The sequence below is a fragment of the Cricetulus griseus genome (assembly GCF_003668045.3).
Source record: "Cricetulus griseus strain 17A/GY chromosome 1 unlocalized genomic scaffold, alternate assembly CriGri-PICRH-1.0 chr1_0, whole genome shotgun sequence".
NCBI classification, from domain to species: Eukaryota; Metazoa; Chordata; class Mammalia; order Rodentia; family Cricetidae; genus Cricetulus; species Cricetulus griseus.
Genome location: NW_023276806.1, coordinates 127,922,732 through 127,937,854, shown reverse-complemented (window position 1 = coordinate 127,937,854; position 15,123 = coordinate 127,922,732). Strand labels below are relative to the sequence as shown.

Here is a 15,123-nt window from a genome sequence, read left to right as displayed (position 1 = left end):
AAAAAACAAAAAGAAAAAAAAAAACATATACAATGGTAATTTTGTTTTTATAAATCTCTTCTTCATTAGTTGGCATTGAAGATTTTGACATTTTAATGTAAATAGATTTCCGCAGGAAAGAATTTCCAGTATTTAACAGGTCAGATTTGGTAGCTTTACCTACTCGGCTCTTGCTTTAGCCAGGGTAATTGTTAAGTGGTATTTGCCACATAACATTTCACTTGCTAAAATAAAATGTAAGGAAGTGATTGGCCTGAAAATACTGTTTGACTGTGTTCTTTGAGAAATACTTGGTTAAGTTCTGTTTTTTTTTGTTTGTTTGTTTGTTTGTTTGTTTTTGGTTTTCGAGACAGGGTTTCTCTGTGTAGCTTTGGAGCCTATCCTGGTACTCGAGCTGGAGACCAGGCTGGCCTGGAACTCACAGAGATCCGCCTGTCTCTGTCTCCCAAGTGCTGGGATTAAAGGCGTGTGCCACTAACTCCCCGAAAGTTCTATTGTTTTAATGTATGCTTTGTTTTTGTTTTTGTTTTGTGTTTTTTTTTTTTTTTTTAATAGGGATCCTGTTTGGAAGTATTTGCAGTCTGTCCAATATGGAGCCCATGGAAATTTTCCAAGACTTTCATACCCAACTTTCTTTCCACGTTTTGAGTTCCAAGACGTTATCCCTCCAGATGACTTCCTAACTAGTGATGAAGAGCTGGATCCCATTTTATTTGGAACTTTGAGAGGTCAAGTTGTTGGACTGCGCTATTACACAGGAGTAGTGAGTATAAGAGTAGATACTAAATAAAATTGTTGTATGCATATGGTTTTAACCGTAAATTATATTAAATGGTGACATATTATGTATACATATATACAATTAATGTTTTACTTTGAGTGACTGAAATATGTCACTCAAAGGCTTGTTCTAAATACCTTTACCATCTTTGATTAATTTTGTACATTTGTACCATGCTTACAGTATATAAAGCACTTTTGCCCATACTGACATTTGATTCTTGTAATTACTGAGGTTCTCTTCCTTAATGGAAGGTAGAGATGTAGATGGTTAAATGATTTGTCCCAATGAAGAAAATATATGCTGAATTTAGGAAGCAACTTCGAATCTATCAATTTTTATTAGATAAGTTATTTACTTTTGAGTTCTTTATTTTTGCAATAGAATAGCTCCTGCTCTTTCTTCGATTTATTCCTGTTCTCTAATTGATTGTGTGTGTGTGTGCTCGTGAGAAAAAGAGGACAGATTGAGAGTATATATATATGTGTGTGTATGTATTATATATATATAATTTTGTGCACTGTAATCTTCATTATGGCCATCTTTGTTATTTGGGTAATACTTCTAATATCCAGTTTATCATGAGAAAATTTCAAACATAAAATTAGAGTAAGTCAGAGGTTATCAAGTATTTTCTATATTTGTTTTATTCTTTTTTCTTTATCTTTGTAAAAACAAATACTAAATTTTATATTAGTATAGTTCAGTATATATTTCTTTAAAATTCAGTTTGTGGGCTGAAGAGATGACTCAGCAGTTAAGAACATTTGGCTGCTTTTGCAGAGGACTGGAGTTCTGTTCACTCATGGCTGGCCACTGACTACTCCCTTTACAGTTCCAGAGGTCCTGTGCCCTCTTCTGGCATACATGGGTACTCATACATACCCCCATATAGAATACATAAGTATACATGATTAAAAATAAAATACATCTTAGTTTTTATGTTTCATTTTCATAGCAATCAATAATTGGATTCTGTTGATTATTAAAACTGTATTTTTATCAGGCTCAAAACAGGGTTAATATATTATCTTTGGCTGTTATGGGCTGTAAGGTCCACTCTTGTTTCCTGTTACATATTTGTGTGTCAAAAACAAGGTCTGTTTTTCGGAATCTTGTTGATTTTGTTACTTTTCCCCTTCCCTTGTATCTTTATGATAAAGCTTGTTAAATGGTTTCTTGTTGTTCTTGGGGGAAGGGGTTTGACTCTACAGCCTAACCTGGCAAGCACTAAGTAGTCCAGGTTGACCTTGAACTCATAGTGAGCTCACAGTGGTCCACTTGTCTCAGCCCTCTGAGTACTTGATGGTTTCAGAACTTTTTTTTTTTTAAGATTTATTTATTATTTATACAGTGTTCAGCCTGCACCCCAGAAGAGAGCACCAGATCTCATTATAGGTGGTTGTGAGCCACCATGTGGTTGCTGGGAATTGAACTCAGGACCTCTGGAAGAGCAGCCAGTGCTCTTAACCTCTGAGCCATCTCTCCAGCCCCCAGAACTTTTTTTTTTTTTAATTGAAGTAAGTTATCAGGAGATACTTTGTGGGAATTCTGTGTTTCCCATTTGTCTTGTTTTTCATTCTCTGTATTTTTTATGTTGAAACATCTCGTATTGTTTAGTAGTTATATAAGATGTCCCATCTAGGAGATTACTTAGGAAAGAACAATTTCTTGAGTTTTTATAAATTCATAATTTTCATTTTCTACTTGAGAGTTTGGCTAAACATAAAATGTATGATCCATGTTTTTTCCCTGTATCCTAATGCTGCACAGGATATTGTTAGTGAAACTTGATGCAGCAGGATTTTCTTCCCCACTTAACTGAATTGGAAAATTGGAATTTCTTTTTGCCTGATGATTAAAAGATATTCTTATTTTAAAAGTCTAATAATTTCATTAGAGTATTTGTTCTATAAATTTGTTTCCTTCTATTTCAGAAAAAAATCTATAATTATAGTTTTAAATGTTTGTTTTATTTCAAAGTCATTTCCTTTTTAGAAACTCCATTTTCTCTCATTCACTTCCTCTTTCTGACTTGATCTCTTTGCTGTTATCTCTATACTACCTATATATACTGTCTTCTACTGCCTCTGAATATTTTTTACTATAATTTTTCATTTTTCTGTTTTCCCTCTATCATTTATTTTTCTTGCCATGTTTTTCAAATGCTTTGTTAAGACGTGTTAATTTTACTCCAGTCTTTGCTCTTGAAATATTTTCCTTTTTTTCTAGTTCTTTCAGCAATTTATTCATTCTTTTTTGTTTGTTTTGTTTTTTTGTTTGTTTGTTTGTTTTTCTGAGACAGTGTTTGTCTGTGTAACAGTCCTGGCTGTCCCGGAACTCGATCTGTAGACCAGGCTGGCCTCATACTCACAGAGATCCACCTGCCTCTGTCTCCCGAGTGTTGGGATTAAAGGTACCCCCCCACACACAACCCATTCTTATTTAGTATCTAACTGCTCTTTGGTTCTCACATCACTTTGAGTTGTATTTTAGATTTGTTCTATTGCTAAATTTACATTGTTTTCTAAATTACAGCTTTGTGAAGTATTAGATTATAGTTATTAATCCCATAACAGTTACTTATGTTGAGCTTAGAATAATCTCTATAACACTAGTTAACTAATAAGAATATATGCTGATTAGGCTGGGCAGTGGTGGCACATGCCTTTAATCCCAGCACTTGGGAGGCAGAGACAGGCTGATCTATGTGAGTTCGAGTCCAGCCTGGTCTACAGAGCAAGTTTCAGGACAGCCAGAGCTGTTACACAGAGAAACCCTGTCTCAAAAACAAACAAACAAACAAAACAACAAAAGACAAAGAATATGTGCTGATTAAATATTTAGCTCATTTTTCCACTGTATAGTATTTGTAGGTAATACCTTCATTATTTTTAAAATAGATAAAATGCATTGAATTTTCATATCATAACTTACTTTCTATATTCTATACTTGTTTTCTGTAAATGTCAATATATAAATTAAAATCATATATTAATAAAAATAAATCTGAACAGAAAGTGGTTAGTTACTCCTGTAGTGTTCATGCCACTGTTGTACCTAAGGACATTTCTTGCTATGCCAGTAATTATTCCAATTCATGTGGTTCACAGCTGGATAAGACTGCTGATGACCACCCCCCCAAGCTTCCATAGCACCTGCCCTTATGTCAAAGCTAGTCAGCAGGGAATAAATTAGTACCAACTTTATTTCTCTAGACCCTGTGACCAGTATGTTGTCCTCACACTTGTCTTAACCATAAAGTTCTGCAGGGCAGCCAAGAGCCAAGACAATACACTGTATTGTTTTGGAAGTTTCTGGGACACCTTGAAGTCCAGAACCCCATACCTGATACTGTACTTTAAATTTGGCAAACTAGCGATTCTGGGATGAGCATAGTCCCCTGAATAGGGTAACTCTAATTAAATTTTTTTATTTGGGGAAAAAAAAATCACACACACACACACACACACACACACACACACACACACACACACACACACACGGTTTCTCTGTGTGTGTGTCACACGGTTTCTCTCTCTCTCTGTGTGTGTGTGTGTGTGTGTGTGTGTGTGTGTGTGTGTGTGTTTCATATATCCATCACCCATCATGTTAATTGTCTTTCCCCTCACTCTTCCTCTGCTCTACCCTCTCATCTCTCTCCCCAGTTAAACTTCCTAGTTATTCCACTTTTCCCTTTCATATCAGCTGATTTCTTTCTCCCACCCTTACCCATTGTCCCTCTCTGGTTCCCTGGATTGTATAGGTACTCCAAATTAAACATACACATCTAAAGACTTGACACTAAGATCCACGTATGATTGAGACCATGTAATGTTTGTGTCTCTGGGTTACTTCACCCAGTGTAATGTTTTCTAGCTCCATCTCTTGACCTGCAAATTTCATTTTTATTTACAACTCAATAAAATCCCATTTTATATAGGTACCACATTTTCACTTGTTATCACTTGATGGATATATAGGATATTTCCATGTCCTAGCTATAATGAATAGAGTAAATATGAACATAGATGCACGTGTGTCCCTGACCCAATCATACCATTTTGGGGCCACATGTCCAAAGATTAGCTATAACATGGGTTAATGAAAGACCTAGAGACTGATATTAGGGTTCAAACTTCAAGCTGAATATCAGAAAAGCAAAGCAGCTGGCTTTCTAGCTTCTTACCTCTACCTCAGGCTGAAAGGGCTGATCCTGTCTCCATGGGCTTTCACCAAGCCTCAGACTGTAACCTCTCCTCAGCCAGGCTGGAGAATGAATGGGTCTACTCACTTTGCTTCTGTCTTCTATTACTTCCTTGATGTTGGGATTAAAGGTCTGAGCTATAATTCTCTTTAGGACTGGATCACTCTTATGTAGATCTGGGTGGCCGTGGACTCAGAGGTCCATCTACCTCTTAATCCTGAGTCCTAGGATTAAAGGTGTGTGCCAGCACCTCCTAGCTTCTGACTGCTGGGATTAAAGGTGTGTGCCTGGTTTCTATCGTGACTGACTTTGCTTTCTGAATCCTCAGGCAGCTTTAATATCTGAATCCTCAGGCAGCTTTAATAAATCATGAATAATATATCACTACAATTAGCTGTTTTGAAAAAAATGCAGGTAGTATGAATCCTTAAGGTAGACTTAGATGTACCTTTTACATTGTAAAGACTTATTAGCTTCTAATGAAAATAAATTAGAAAATGTAGAAAAATCATTGTAAAATATATTACTTACTATTTCTGGTTTGAGCTGGGCCTGTGGCTCAGTTGATAGATTGCTTTGTAGTCTTTACCAAGCCCCTGGGTTCAATTTCCAACATAACATAAACAAAGTGGTAGTGCATATTTGTAGTCTCAGCACTCAAGAGACAGAGGCAGAAGGATCAAAGTTCAATACCATCTTTGACTCCAGAGCAAATTTGAGGCCAGCCTGGGATACATGAGACCCTGTCTCAAGAAATCACGCAAGCAAGCAAGCAAGCAAACAAAAAAACCAAAGAAAAATTAACAATAATGCATGAATGGAAATTGTAGAAACAGTACAAGGAAGTCAAGCTATTACTGTTCATTTTTATATTACTATCTGTTTCTTATTTTTACTAGGTAAATAATAATGAAATGGTTTCTTTACAACGAGAGCCTAATAATCCATATGATAAGAATGCAATTAGAGTAAATAATGTGAATGGAGATCAGGTTGGCCATTTAAAGAGAGATCTTGCAGCTGCCTTGGCCTATATCATGGACAACAAATTGGCACAAGTGGAAGGGTATGTGCTTCTAGAGTTGTTTAAGTAACTGTGATTTTCAGTTATCTTTGATTATCTAAGCATTTCCTGAGCCTCTGGAAGTGTCATTGGCACCTTCCATCTCTGTACTTCTGATGTGTTCAGTTTTCTTCTTTGCCTTTCCTTTCTAGCCATCAAAGAGTTGTACTCTTATTTTCTTACTAAATTGTTACCATTTAGAAAAACAGACTTGTGTTTACATACTAGGGAGTATATCCTTATCCTGTCTCTTGCAGTTGTACCCAGTTTAAACTCATGGTAATCTTCCCACTTCAGACGCAGGATAGGCATGCATTACCAGGGACATCATGGTGGTGGGGTGTTTTGTCTTTTTGGTTATTGTTTTGAGACCGGGTTTTGCTAGTACAACCTGGCCTTGGACTGCCAACCCTGCCTTAGCCTCCTATTGTACTAGAACTAGAAGTCTATGTGCCATCATGCTTAGCTCACTTGCATGTTTTTTGAGTTTGCTTCATTTCTTACGGGAAATGAAATCAGGATATTCTATATTTTTCATATAATAATTTTATCTCTGATATAATATAGTATTTATCTCTGATATAATATATCTCTGATATAGTAAAACTTACTAAGAATTTTCTTTTGATAAATGATAGGTCTGGCATGTGGTCTCCATTGACTGGGACTTAGGAAGTGGCTGCCCTTTAGCTAGGGCATATATTCTGTCAGTTTCTTCACCATTTTGCTTCTCATTGCTAGAACTTCATTTTCATTCTGGTTACTTGTTCTCTGTGAGTGTTTGTGTTTGTGATCTTAGTGTAAATATTTGGGTTAGTTATACCATAATCCTAATGCTTATCGTATTCATCCTAGCCGATTTGGAAGATAAAATAAGTGGTTAGGAATCGTCTTTGCTTTTTCCTTTATAACCATTTTCAGTTGAGAATACATTTTTTACAGGATGCTGAATGCTAAAACTATCCTCTCAAATAGATGCATTATTTTGTTTATTTTGCAGTCTTGTATGTGAGCTATCTTTTGTAAACTACTTTATGCTGTCATCTCAAGTTCTTTTGACATCCTGTTATTAAAAAATTACCTTTTCCTTCTGATTGTTGATTTTCTTTTTCAATTTTTCAAATTTGCTTAAATAATCTGTTCTTGTTTTACATTTTTGTGTTTCAGTAATATATTCAATATATTCAGATTACTATAAAATAACTTTTAATCTCTCATTTTCCCCTTACTATAATAGGGTAGTTCCTTATGGTGCAAATAATGCTTTTACCATGCCTCTTCATATGACTTTTTGGGGAAAAGAAGAAAATAGAAAAGTGGTTTTAAATCAATTGACAAAACATGGATTTAAATTGGGTCCCACACCAAAAAGTAAGTTTGATATTGTAAGATGCAGGGATTGTAAAGTAATTAGTCTCTTTGAACTTGGTTGGCTAAAGTAATGTATGCAAAATACTCTAAGCTGTAACCTTTTTTTCAATCTTTTGAAGAAATTGCTGACTTTTCTTTTTATATTTCTATTAAAATATAATCATGTATCATTTAATAACAGAATAGATTCTAAGGAATATATCAATGTATTGATTTTTTCATTGTGTAAATGTCATAGACTACTCATACAAAATGAAATAGTTCAGATACAGAAGTGCATGTTTGGAACTATAGATTCATTCATAAATAAAAATACACAAGGAGGGTCAATGTATCCTGTTTAATTTTCCCCAATGTTAACATAATTCTTCATTTTAAGCATTTGTTTTTATAACTTTTGGGTAAGAAGATTTGCTCTGTAGGGAGGTAAAAAGAACTTGATGTTTGCTTAGAATTTACTCAAATAATATGTGATTATTTAATAATGTGATTTTTCTTTCTTGTGGGAATGATTTAGTATTTAGTTTTAATTTTGTTTTAGGCTTAGGGATATAGTTTAGTGGTAGAAAACTTATTTATATTATGTTTTGTTTTATTTTTTATATTCTTTTCAGTTCTGGGGACTATCCAGTGACAATTACTCTGCCACTGAGCTCCACCCCCAGATCTGTGAGAATTTTTAATACTGTTTGATATTTATGTTTATTTCTGGTACTTAATCTCTTTTCACTTTTTTTTTTTTTTTCAATTTGGAAACTGTAGATGCAGGATTGAGTTTGGAGAATAGTTGGAGCTCTGGAAGAGCTGGACCCAGCCATAATACACCAGTTCATGTTGCAGTACAGATGACAACTGAACAGGTAAGCATTTTGTTGTTGTGTGTTCATTTTTATCTTGAGTCAGCGTCTCATGTAGACTTACTCAAAGTCATTTTTGTCTTGGGGTTGCTATTGCTGTGGAGAGACACCATGACCATAGCAACTCTTATAAAGGAAAACATTTAATTATATGGCTTGCAGTTTAGGAGTTCAGGTCCATTATCATGGTAGGACATGGTGGCATATGGACAGACATGGTGCAGGAGAGGTAGCTGAGAATTCTAGTCTTGCACAGGCAATAAGAAGTAGTCTGTCTCACTGAGCATGACTTGAGTATATATATGAGAACTCAAAGCCTGCCTCCACAGTGACATACTTCCTCCAATAAGACCACACCTACTCCAACAGGTCCAGTCCTTTTGGGGGCCAATTTTTTTCAAACTACCACAGCTGTGTAGCTGAGAATGTCCTTAAACTCCTTGTCTTCCTGCCTCTGATTCTCAGATATTGGTATTATAGATATGCTTTTATTTTGTACTGCAATATAAATTTTTAGTGATAGTTTGCTGTTTAAAAGAACAGGATAAATATGTGCATTCTGGTATTAGTGATCTTTAGGTATGCTGTTAAAATTATAATGAAAACTACTGTATAACATACAGAATTTAGATATTAATTTGCAAACATAATCTTACAAAGCAGTGATAAGAACTATAGTCATCAGCTGGGCGTTGGTGTCATACACCTTTAATCCCAGCACTTGGGAGGCAGAGGCAGGTGGATCTCTGTGAGTTTGAGGCCAACCTGGTCTACAGAGCAAGTGCCAGGATAGGCTCCAAAGCTACACAGAGAAACCCTGTCTCGAAAATCCAAAACACACACAAACAAAAAACTATAGTCATCCCTTATAATTCACAGAAACTGGAATCATTCAGTCTCTTATATATAAAAAAAAATGGTATTTTTGTATAGAATCATTGCACATCTTACATATTTTAAACAATTTCTAAATTAATTAATCTGTTATATGTATAAAAGATATGTAGTAGTTAGAGTATATTTAGGGAACAATTACAAGGGAAGTCTGTATAGAGGCTTAGTTCATACATAAACATTGTATGACTCACTATATTTTTGATTAGCTAGATCTATGAAAAGGAGGGTGGATTCACATATATGCAGTTATACATACATAAAATCACACTGTGTATGTAGTGTTTTTGTATTTTAAATTTTCAGAATGTCCACAGTGGTAGTAAAAACACTAGAATATGAAAATTATTCTCGTTCTTTAGTTAGGTTGCTAATTCAATCTTAAAAAACTTAAAATCTCTGATATTGCTCTACTTATTTTGTTTAATTTGTCATCCAGTATGTTGTTTCACCAAATTTCTCTATAAAAAAATATAGTGCTAATGTTCATGTAAATAATTTAGACAATAACATTAAAACATTTTTATGACTGTTTTTCCCCTAGTAGATTTAGACAAAAGCATTGAAACATTTTATATGTTTATCCACTAGAGGTATTCTTTTTATTTCCCAGTTACAGTTTTCCCTGCCTGTTGAAAGGGCATGAGGTTGTGCCTGATGGGCAAACCATAGGCCACTTCTATTAAGCTGGCATGATGTTTTCTAGATGACTGCTATGCATTCATATGCTAATTTGTAAAATTATAAGACATATGTAAGACATATATAAGAAATTGTAAGACATATGGTGTAAGTTGCTGTAAAATAGAACTACATCAGTTTAAATGATCAGCTAAATTAGCCTAATAATGGAATTATCCTACCATTTTGTAGAACATAGCAAGTTACATGTATCTAGTAGGTTTCCCAAAATAGTTTAAATGCTAGTTCTAATGGAAGAGAGAGGGAATTTATTTCATGTTCTGATTTTATGAAAATAAGATACAGGCCACAGTTCTCTGCCTAAATATGCAGGGTCATTTGTGATAGGACTGTGACTGGCATCTTTTGACTTCATTACTGTCCTTTCAGTAGCATTAGGATTGGGCCTTATAAATGCTTGGGCTAGTGCTCTCTCAGCAGGCTATAGCCACGGTCCTTTGTAGCTCTGTTGTTACTCATTGAAATGAGTACATTTATTTCTATAGGAAAATCATCTTGTAGTGCTTTTCAGTGAGTAGTTTACTATCTCAGGTACTTATTTATGTACACTTGATCATTTGACTTGTTCAATGAAAATGATTTGAAATCTGAATTACATGCAATTTTCACTTCTATTAGTTTGTTCAGTGTTAATTATTTTTTTAACTGTAGCTCAAAATGGAATTTGACAAATTATTTGAAGATTTAAAAGAAGATGGTAAAACTAATGAAATGGAGCCAGCTGAGGTACAGAACCTGTATATTTTAAAAAATTGCTTTATATCATATATAAAGTTTTATAATAACATTGTTCTTCAGGTATGCACTATACTTTGAGTTTGATTATATTCATACCCTATTACCTTCTCCTTTCTGTCTTGAGTATTTCTGTGTAGTCAGCCTTCTGTTTTCATGTCATATATGTTGCTAATATGTATATATGGATATTTATACACACACACACCCTAAGTTCCCAATATGAGAGAACACATATAACATGGGTCTGGCTTTGTTTCCAGGCCTGGCGTTTCCTACAAAATAATAATGATCCCGTTCCATCTGTTTTTCTATAAGACACATAATTTTGTGCTTTATGGACGAATGAAACTTTACTGCGTAAATATATTGCAATTTTTTGGTCTAGTTTTTGATGGGCCCCTAGGCTGATTGCTGCTGCTGGTACTGTTTTAATGCCACATTAAACTTAGAAGAGCTTACTCACAGAGGTATTATATGGTAGTTCTATTTCTAGGAACCTCCATACTGATTTTTATAGTGGTGGCACTAGCTTACATTTCCACTAGCAAGTTCCCTTTCTCCTAAGGCCATGTGAACATTTTCTGTTTGTTTTTAAAATGGTATTTATTCTTACAAAGGTGAGATGCATTCTTAGTGCAAAGGTAAGGACATTGGGCATTCTTTCACATATCTATTGCTATATGTATTTTTTTGAGAAATGCTTGTTTTCTTCATTTCCTCATTTGCTGATAGACAATTTCAATTTCAAAAAAAGATTTTAAAAACTCAATAATTTCAAGAACTGACCAATGGTATTGGGTAAAATAAATGCTTCTGCATAGTAAAGGAAGCAGTTAATGGGCTGCTGAGATAGTTTAGAACATTAGTCTCTGCCAGATTCATGTCTGTTTTGGGGTTAATATCTAGAAAGTATAAAGAACTCAAAAATGTAAATCAATATTTCAAATGTAAAGCTTCAGAATTATTAACTGTCTTGGTAATTTATACATTTTATACTATAAGAAAATAACTCAGATGCTGGGCAGTGGTGTTGTACACTTTTAATCCAAGCACTCAGACAGTAGCAGGCAGAACTTTGTGAGTTCAAGGTCCGCATGGTCTACAGCTAGTTCCAGGACGGCCAGGGCTACACAGAGAAACCCAGTCTCAAACCCAAAAAAAAAAAAAAAAAAAAAAAAAAAAAAAAAAATTAAAATAACTCAGTTTCTGCATATGAAAAGAGAAAACACTGACTATATTTCTCTTTATGACATTGCATTTGTAGGCTATTGGAACTCCATTGCTTCCACACCAAAAACAAGCCCTGGCATGGATGATTTCACGAGAGAACAGCAAAGACCTTCCACCATTCTGGGAACAGCGAAATGACTTATATTATAACACAATAACAAATTTTTCTGAGAAGGAACGACCGGAAAATGTCCGTGGAGGAATTTTAGCTGATGATATGGGTTTGGTAATTTTCATTTTTCTTCATTTAGAAAAATCTTAGTTTGCAATAACAGTTTTGTAAACAGAAATTTTAAAGTTGAAAGATGGGTGCTAGTTTAGGACTAGACTTTGCTTTCAATGTAGATAGAACATTACTTTTTTTTTTTTAAATAGGGGCTTCTAGGGAACCAGCAGAAGAGTCAAATACAAAGAATAGTTAAAAATGGGTAACAATACATTAATATTAATGAGTATATAAACATATATTTCCAGTTTTCTTTACTTATTGGAATTCAGGGCAACCTGCCTTTCATGGGGTTTTTAAAAAGTAAAGGTCAATGATAGCAAGTTCAGCCCCCACCATTGCAACAAACAGTAGAAAGTAAGGCAAGACTCAGTTAGTTCCCACTAAGGAACCTGCACCTCATTTTGTGCTTTAAGAAAGAAGTCCTTTGGCATTGGCAGTAATTTCAACAAGAGAGAAGCAATAGTCTCACAGCCCTCTTATAGCCTGTTTAGCTATACTGGCCTGTTTGTTTCTTGCTGTGCTTCTGTTGCAGACTGCTTGACCAAGAGAGACATCCTCAGAAACCAGAGAATGAAAATCATCAGGACTATGCTGATGATCCCATAGACCTGGTGGTTATCTGGCTGGAAGGCCTACCACCAACCTAACCTAGGACAAGGTGGCTGCCCCTTCCTACAGGTTCCCTTACTACTGCAATATGGACACTGGCCTCATGTCAGGCTCTCTGTATGACCCCAACTTCAGTGCCACTAGGTCTGCTGAGAAGTTTAGAAACAATAATGCAGGTGCTGAGTTTGACCTGAGTCATGAAAAGTTAGACAGGACACATGAGATGTCAGATGGTAGCACAGGAAACAAGACAGTTGTGGTGACAAGTCAGATTGGAGCCATAACAAGTGTGAGAAATTCAGAATGTGGCAGTAATAAAGTAGACAAAGGGAGTGGGCCAGGGGATGGGATTAGGACCAATAGGCCTGATAAAGTAGACATGGGAAGAGGACAGAAAGCAGTGCCCCGTCTCTCAGAGCAGTCTTTTTACGTGCAGTGCTAGAAAGTGGTAAGCTGAAGACAGTTACTTTTCATGGTTGTGCTCATGCTTAGGATCTTCTGAGACTTCCCAAGTAGCACGGTGAGGCCATGACAGGCAGCGACATCTTCTAGGAGTATCCATCCCCATTCCTAGAGGTTGTATTCCTGTTAACACTAAGGTTCCCTACTCAGAACCAAATTGTAGGACCAAACCTTGACTCCTCAGACCCCGGCAGTTTTCTTCCCTTCCTTTCTTCCCTTTCTCCTTCCTGGGGATGAAATGTAGGGCTTCAGCCATATTAGGCATGCATCCTACCTACTGTCCTACACATTTAACTCCTCTTGGTGTTTTTCATAACAGCTTTTCTGTGGGAGGAAAGAAGACAGTGTCTTTTGAAATCATATTCTAGTTCAAATACTGGGTATGCAACATAGTAGATATTTGTGACTTGTTACCATATCCATTCCTGTGGGTTTGGTCATAGAGTTGTCACTTGAGCTCTATAACTTTTATAGTATTAGGCATTAAAGTAGTTTTGAAATATGTAAAAGGAACAATAGACAAAAAACTTATATAAGTAGTGTATTTTAAAGACTTCTAAACAATAGCAGCTTTTATGAGGATGCTGTCACTGTTTAGTTTTGCAAGTTGTTTTGATGCTTAGGTGAAAAAGTGGCAGCTGAACTGTCAAATTGTTACATTATTTGGCATGTTGGGATAGTGTTGACTTTTTTTTCTTTACAGATACTGTAAAGGGAAAAGTATTATTAGTTGCTTTTCTTATTTCTATGATACCACGTAGCACAATTTTTAATTTGTCTTAATAAAAGCCCAGAGGTCAGATATTAGTGGGTGAAAGCAGAAAGATCAGAGAAGCAGAGCTGCCAGCCACTAGAGTTCCTACCTATACAAAATCTTCAGACTGGAAAGGGGCTAGCGCCTGTCTCTGCCTACCTTATATTCATCTCTCTGCCTAACCATATCACTTCCTGTTTCCTCGTTCCTAATCCTGCGATTAAAGGCATGTGCTTCCCAAATACTGGGATCAAAGGCATGAGATCCCAAGTGCTGAGATTAAAGGTGTGTGCTACCACTGCCTGGCCTCTATGGTTAACTAGTGGCTATCTCGGACCTCTGATGTTCAGGCAAGCTTTGTTACAGCATAAACAAAATATCGCCACAGTATCATATCTCTTTAGATATAGGACATTTTTTTTTGTTTGTTTTATTTTGTTTTGGACTTTCAGTTCTGTGTGATAATAGTCCCATCATTGGGAAGGTACAAGGGCAGGAATTTAAGTGGTGGTCATGTTGTGCCTACAGTCAAAAGGCAGATGATCACCATCACCCCACTCTATGGAATAGTGCCATATACAGAGTGTCTCATCCTTCCTCATTTACCTAGTCAAGAAACTTCATTATGGACATTTCCAGAGGTTTGTCTTCCCAGAGACTGTAGTTCCTGTCAAGTTGACAATCAGTATTAATCTCACAAGTATTTTGAAAGCTTTTAAGATAAAAATAATAAAATCCAAGTATTCATTAAAGATACTAACCACTAGGCAATGATACTCAACTTATTTATTATCATTAAAATCTATGAATGTTGTACATTGAATGCTTCACCTGTAATTGATTTTCTGATGGGGCTTGCCCATTGGAAAGTACTAATTGCAGATCTGCGTCATACAGTGGATTTCATTATGCAGTATCGAAAGCTTATATTCCTCAACATTACTACTAATCTTATGAGAAATGTGGTTAACTTCTTGGCAGTTGTTTTAGTCATACGGTCATGTGCAAGTTTTGTAACATTTTACCTTTTGATTGAAAATTGAAATTAAGCCTCGAAAGAAATATTGTAGTTTTCCTTAAAGACAATTCCTTACACCTTACATTGATTACTTTTAAGAAAATTCATCAGAGATACTCAGTCAGTAACAATGACAGTTGCCCATTCTTTCAAGTAAAAATAGTTATGAGTGTATGCAAATAGGCATGTGACAACAATTAATGATAAA

General features: G+C 35.5%; 1 protein-coding gene across 1 annotated transcript in view; it reads left to right on the top strand.

The window, feature by feature from the left end:
* Hltf (helicase like transcription factor) overlaps nt 1-15,123 on the top strand; it is a 52,647-nt gene that overhangs the window by 1,012 nt on the left and 36,512 nt on the right. Inside the window, exons 2-7 of the mRNA XM_027392103.2 lie at nt 556-763; nt 5,888-6,054; nt 7,289-7,422; nt 8,185-8,282; nt 10,527-10,601; nt 11,878-12,069. Coding sequence (XP_027247904.1) covers nt 556-763; nt 5,888-6,054; nt 7,289-7,422; nt 8,185-8,282; nt 10,527-10,601; nt 11,878-12,069 — 874 coding nt within the window. The remainder of the gene's footprint in view (nt 1-555; nt 764-5,887; nt 6,055-7,288; nt 7,423-8,184; nt 8,283-10,526; nt 10,602-11,877; nt 12,070-15,123) is intronic.